This window comes from Nanorana parkeri, unplaced genomic scaffold (assembly GCF_000935625.1).
Source record: "Nanorana parkeri isolate BGI_ZX_2015 unplaced genomic scaffold, ASM93562v1 scaffold371, whole genome shotgun sequence".
Classification (NCBI taxonomy): Eukaryota; Metazoa; Chordata; class Amphibia; order Anura; family Dicroglossidae; genus Nanorana; species Nanorana parkeri.
Window position 1 is genome coordinate 995251 of NW_017306639.1, and position 7115 is coordinate 1002365.

The 7115-nt window shown below is 53.3% G+C and overlaps 1 protein-coding gene across 1 annotated transcript in view; it reads right to left on the bottom strand.

Annotated features, from left to right (window-relative positions):
- Nucleotides 1-7115, bottom strand: part of ZC3H3 (zinc finger CCCH-type containing 3) — a 132221-nt gene that overhangs the window by 17947 nt on the left and 107159 nt on the right. Inside the window, exons 8-9 of the mRNA XM_018558960.1 lie at nt 5669-5824; nt 2751-2820 (exon numbers count right to left, since the gene is read on the bottom strand). Of these exons, the coding sequence (XP_018414462.1) occupies nt 2751-2820; nt 5669-5824 (226 nt within the window). The remainder of the gene's footprint in view (nt 1-2750; nt 2821-5668; nt 5825-7115) is intronic.

Sequence of the window (7115 nt, forward strand, 5' to 3'; positions counted from 1 at the left end):
CCGGCTAATGAACCCGAAAGTCGACGAGGCTTTCCAAATTGCTCACCGCAGACTTCTCTGTTTTGCTTATTTTTATTAGGGAGGAAAAATGCTGAATCGTGGGAAGTCCCTCAAGAGGAAAAGCTGTTGTAACAGCAGCGGGAGAGGTGGAGGCGGCCCGGGGAGAGGAGTCGCGGCGTAACCTCTCCGATCGGAAGACATTCATTCGCGTTTACAGCGCGCGGTAAATCCCCGTACCTAGGCGAATTCCGAGCGGGCCGCAGACGCAACACAGCAAAAATCAGGCCTCTCGTTCCCTTTTGTATCACTGCGCTCTCTACCGCCTTGTAAAAGATCAAGAAAGCTTTGTAGATAATCATGTGACCCGCTAACAATCACCCCAGCCTCCCCTTGGTCACTGTGGATAACCCCAATCACCATACTCAGCGAATCCTGCGTTGTCCTACAACTACCCACTGATCCCCTGCTGCACACTGGGTCCTGAGCCGCCATTTTCTTTTCTTATGCCACTGGGAGCCGACCGTCTCTTCCGCGTTCTTGTAGCCGGCCGCCGATGGTGCAGCGCCAGGTCCCCTTCTCCGTTGCCTGCGGCGCGGAAGCCGATGCCTTCCGGGATATCGGAAATCCCAGGAGGCTGCTGAAGCAGGGGGCGCATCATTCTCACCTGGGCAAGAATGGAGTCTTCCCTCCACTCTTGCAGGCAGGAGTTCAACCCCCCGCCCCCCCCCAAGGAGAAGGAGTTTTTAGATTGCCTTGGGGTGCATGGTCGCAAGGTCCGCATTAAAGTGGATCTCTCAACCTAAAGTCTGCATGAAGAAATTCCTGACATGTCAAAATAAACAACAGCGGCATCGTTTTTCAGGAAAGCTTCACCTTTTATTATTACCAAAGTCATCCGCGAGCTCCGGTCATTGACTTTGCCCAGGCTGAGATGAGGTCATCAGTCTGCTGCAGGCAGGAGGAAGCATTTCCTCAGTCTCCCTTCCCCCAGTGATCAGTCAGCTGCAGGCAGAGTGAAGCATCTCTTCGGTCTCCCTTCCCCCAGTGATCAGTCTACTGCAGGTAGGAGGGAACATTTCCTCCATCTGCCCTCCCCTAGCGATCAGTCTGCTGCAGGCAGAATGAAGCATCTCCTCTGTCTCCCTTCCACCAGTGATCAGTTTACTGCAGGCAGGAGGGAACATTTCCCCCATCTCTCCTCCCCTAGTGATCAGTGTGCTGCAGGCAAAGGGAGCATTTCCTCAGTCTCCCCTCCCCCAGTGATCAGTCTGCTGCAGGAAGGAGGCAGCATTTCCTCAGTGATCAGACGGCAACATTGTAACTTGCTACAACTAAGTAGGTTGCTGCAGGTGAGAGGCTGCAGCAATCTTAGTGCTTAGTTGTGGCGAGTAGTTCAAAGAGGAAACAACGTATATGAGGGGAAGGAGCTGTGACCCTCAATGGATTCGAAGAAAAGGATTTTACCATGAGTACAAAATTCCTATTATTGTCCATTAAGGAACACATCTTTGTGATAATTAACCCCTTCGTGACTGACGATGTACAGTGTACGTCGCCAGCATCGGGGCTGTTTAAACAGACTCCGGTGACTTTTGCCGCCGGGACTCTGTTTAAACTTGTAGAGCCGACTGTCGGCTTTACAACAGAAGCGATCCTGGCGACTTACCTGTCGCCAGATCGCTTCTGGGTCCCGAAGAAGGGGCCATCAGGGGTTTTAAGTAATTTTCCGGCCTAAAATGTGGAATATAACATGTGTACAAAAAATGAAAAAAAGGCCTCAGTCATGAAGGGGTTAAGCAACCGAGGGAGGTCCAGTAGCAGTCCAAACATAGGGTGAGAACACTCAAACAACATAGACGATGCATCCCAACAGGAGAAAACCCAGACATGAGGGAAACCAAGGGCAATCATCAGCCATTTGCAGAATCTTCTGGCCAAACAAGCATTAGCCAAAGAGGACAGCTGGTATAACATGTGAGGGGGTGTGGAGGTGGGAGGAGCAGCTGGTATAACATGTGAGGGGGTGTAGAGGTGGGAGGAGCAGCTGGAAGGGAGGGATTACTGTGGGGTGGTTTTGAGGTGGGAGGAGCTGATAGGAGAGGTGAACTTATAATTACTCACCTTGTCTTTTGATATTTTATGAGAGAATTGGCAGGTCCCGTCGGTGAGTTTGGCGGGCGAATAATAAATATAATGCATGAGGGGGTGTGGAGATGGGAGGAGCAGCTGGTATAATGCATGAGGGGATAGAGGTGGGAGGAGCAGCTGGTATAACATGTGAGAGGGTGTGGAGATGGGAGGAGCAGCTGATATAACATGTGAGGGGGTGTGGAGGTGGGAGGAGTAATTGGTATAACATGTGAGAGGGTGTGGAGGTGGGAGGAGCAGCTGGTGTAACATGTGAGGGGGTGTGGAGATGGGAGGAGCAGCTGATATAACATGTGAGGGGGTGTGGAGGTGGGAGGAGTAATTGGTATAACATGTGAGAGGGTGTGGAGGTGGGAGGAGCAGCTGGTGTAACATGTGAGGGGGTGTGGAGATGGGAGGAGCAGCTGGTATAATGCATGAGGGGATAGAGGTGGGAGGAGCAGCTGGTATAACATGTGAGGGGATGTGGAGGTGGGAGGAGCAGCTGGTATAACATGTGAGGGGGTGTAGAGGTGGGAGGAGCAGCTGGAAGGGAGGGATTACTGTGGGGTGGTTTTGAGGTGGGAGGAGCTGATAGGAGAGGTGAACTTATAATTACTCACCTTGTCTTTTGATATTTTATGAGAGAATTGGCAGGTCCCGTCGGTGAGTTTGCAGGTGCCTCGTAGAAACCTAAAATTATAAGATCACCACCTGGATCAAACAGTGACATTATAGACTGAAATATAACGATCATGCTTCATAATATTTATTGTTTCACCTGTAAGACATCCCTACTGGACACTGCGGACACTCACATGGTACACACAGCTACCTACTAGACACTGCGGACACTCACACGGTGCACACAGCCACCTACTGGACACTGCGGACACTCGCATGGTGCACGCAGCCACCTACTAGACACATAGAGAACACTCACATGGCGCACACAGCCACCTACTGGACACTGCGGACACTCGCATGGTGCACGCAGCCACCTACTAGACACATAGAGAACACTCACATGGCGCACACAGCCACCTACTGGACACTGCGGACACTCGCATGGTGCACGCAGCCACCTACTAGACACATAGAGAACACTCACATGGCGCACACAGCCACCTACTGGACACTGCGGACACTCGCATGGTGCACGCAGCCACCTACTAGACACATAGAGAACACTCACATGGCGCACACAGCCACCTACTGGACACTGCGGACACTCGCATGGTGCACGCAGCCACCTACTAGACACATAGAGAACACTCACATGGCGCACACAGCCACCTACTGGACACTGCGGACACTCGCATGGTGCACGCAGCCACCTACTAGACACATAGAGAACACTCACATGGCGCACACAGCCACCTACTGGACACTGCGGACACTCGCATGGTGCACGCAGCCACCTACTAGACACATAGAGAACACTCACATGGCGCACACAGCCACCTACTGGACACTGCGGACACTCGCATGGTGCACGCAGCCACCTACTAGACACATAGAGAACACTCACATGGCGCACACAGCCACCTACTGGACACTGCGGACACTCGCATGGTGCACGCAGCCACCTACTAGACACATAGAGAACACTCACATGGCGCACACAGCCACCTACTGGACACTGCGGACACTCGCATGGTGCACGCAGCCACCTACTAGACACATAGAGAACACTCACATGGCGCACACAGCCACCTACTGGACACTGCGGACACTCGCATGGTGCACGCAGCCACCTACTAGACACATAGAGAACACTCACATGGCGCACACAGCCACCTACTGGACACTGCGGACACTCGCATGGTGCACGCAGCCACCTACTAGACACATAGAGAACACTCACATGGCGCACACAGCCACCTACTGGACACTGCGGACACTCGCATGGTGCACGCAGCCACCTACTAGACACATAGAGAACACTCACATGGCGCACACAGCCACCTACTGGACACTGCGGACACTCGCATGGTGCACGCAGCCACCTACTAGACACATAGAGAACACTCACATGGCGCACACAGCCACCTACTGGACACTGCGGACACTCGCATGGTGCACGCAGCCACCTACTAGACACATAGAGAACACTCACATGGCGCACACAGCCACCTACTGGACACTGCGGACACTCGCATGGTGCACGCAGCCACCTACTAGACACATAGAGAACACTCACATGGCGCACACAGCCACCTACTGGACACTGCGGACACTCGCATGGTGCACGCAGCCACCTACTAGACACATAGAGAACACTCACATGGCGCACACAGCCACCTACTGGACACTGCGGACACTCGCATGGTGCACGCAGCCACCTACTAGACACATAGAGAACACTCACATGGCGCACACAGCCACCTACTGGACACTGCGGACACTCGCATGGTGCACGCAGCCACCTACTAGACACATAGAGAACACTCACATGGCGCACACAGCCACCTACTGGACACTGCGGACACTCGCATGGTGCACGCAGCCACCTACTAGACACATAGAGAACACTCACATGGCGCACACAGCCACCTACTGGACACTGCGGACACTCGCATGGTGCACGCAGCCACCTACTAGACACATAGAGAACACTCACATGGCGCACACAGCCACCTACTGGACACTGCGGACACTCGCATGGTGCACGCAGCCACCTACTAGACACATAGAGAACACTCACATGGCGCACACAGCCACCTACTGGACACTGCGGACACTCGCATGGTGCACGCAGCCACCTACTAGACACATAGAGAACACTCACATGGCGCACACAGCCACCTACTGGACACTGCGGACACTCGCATGGTGCACGCAGCCACCTACTAGACACATAGAGAACACTCACATGGCGCACACAGCCACCTACTGGACACTGCGGACACTCGCATGGTGCACGCAGCCACCTACTAGACACATAGAGAACACTCACATGGCGCACACAGCCACCTACTGGACACTGCGGACACTCGCATGGTGCACGCAGCCACCTACTAGACACATAGAGAACACTCACATGGCGCACACAGCCACCTACTGGACACTGCGGACACTCGCATGGTGCACGCAGCCACCTACTAGACACATAGAGAACACTCACATGGCGCACACAGCCACCTACTGGACACTGCGGACACTCGCATGGTGCACGCAGCCACCTACTAGACACATAGAGAACACTCACATGGCGCACACAGCCACCTACTGGACACTGCGGACACTCGCATGGTACACACAGCCACCTACTGGACACTGATGACACTCACATGGTGCACACAGCCACCTACTAGACACTGACGACACTCACATGGTTCCCGCAGCCACCTACTGGACACATAGAGAACACTCACATGGTTCCCGCAGCCACCTACTGGACACTGCCGACACTCACATGGTGCACGCAGCCACCTACTGGACACTGACGACACTCACATGGTGCACGCAGCCACCTACTAGACACTGACGACACTCACATGGTGCACACAGCCACCTACTAGACACTGCCGACACTCACATGGTGCACACAGCCACTTTCTCGGGGTCATGTATGAAGGGACAGCTGTCACCGCGTTTGCATCTCCCAAATCGGTTATAATACATGCAGTACTCCTTCTTCGCCTTCTTCTGCTGCGCTTGCCGTATGATGGCCAGGCTGCGCTGGACGGCTCGGCTGTGAACAAAAAGAAGAGAATATTGACCACGCTGACAGGAGAATATATTCCCATGCAATCTATAACACTCATCAGCAACATGTTACATACAGCTGTGTATGTGGAAAGTCAGAATTGATAACCTCTGTCCTCAGCGCTGTTACAGCATGAAACGCAGACCGCAGGTGACCAGCTACTGAGCGCAGGAATAAGACCAAGCACATCAGAGTGCACATACTACATGATACCGGGGCAGTCATATCAATGTAGATGTCAGGAGTTGGCTAGTCCATACTAGGACAATCAGGCGTGTTCAAAGAGCCAGAAACGTGTGCAGGTTCGTATGAAAAGCTCAAAAAATGATTTCAGATATACAAATGAAAGCTGCGGGCAATTTCCACAGCTAAAGTGACCTGAAATGCTAATGGTTATTGGCTGGGAAGGGGAATGAGTCACATGCTCCTCTCCGTACCCAGAAGTCCTGAGTATACCCTTCACTCTAGTGCCTTGGTTCTCAACTGGTGAGTCTTGACCCCGTGTTCAGCGGGTCGCCGCGTCCATTCCACTTCTCTAGGTGAGAGGCTCCTCTGCCTCCCCCTAGCGCAGCGCTATCAGTTCTCGTGCTGAGCAGCCATTCAAAATATGCTGCCCGGCGCCGCGTGTCAGCTTGAGGTGTGATAGGATGGGGCTATGGCCGCGAAGGAGCTCCATACATACGTGCATTGCTTACAGCTCCCTCGCATGTCCTGTAGAGGTTCCGGAACCGGAGTGACGTCACATTCTGCCTCCCGGCACCTCTACAAGCCGCGCAAGGGAGCTGTACAAGCAATGCACATATGGATGGAGCTCCGTCACAGCACAGCAGCCCACACTGCACCCCAGGCTGAGAATCCACTCCACTTCTCATAAGGTGGGGAGATCTTAAAAAGAAAAAGAAATATTTTTTTTGGAGTGTGTGTGAGATTGTGTCTGTGGTTGTCTGTCTGTCAGTATTTTGTAGGGCCCGTTCACACTAGTACAGTGCGTTAATTGAACAGTCCTGTGCGATCAACGCACTGAACCACGCAATTACACTTACTACATGTTCTGGTGCGGGAGGTGCGTTGCGTTGCCATTAATTTGAATGGCACCCCAAACACACCTCCCTCCCACAGATAAATCGCCCGCACCAGAATGCACAATACCGCAATGCCGTGCGTTCCGTGCCGTGCGTTCCATAATGTCCAAGGACAAATGTGGGTTATACAGGTTGAGAACCACTGCTCTAGTGGATGGTAGGTCTAAGTGGGGGGGGGGGGGGGGGGGATATAA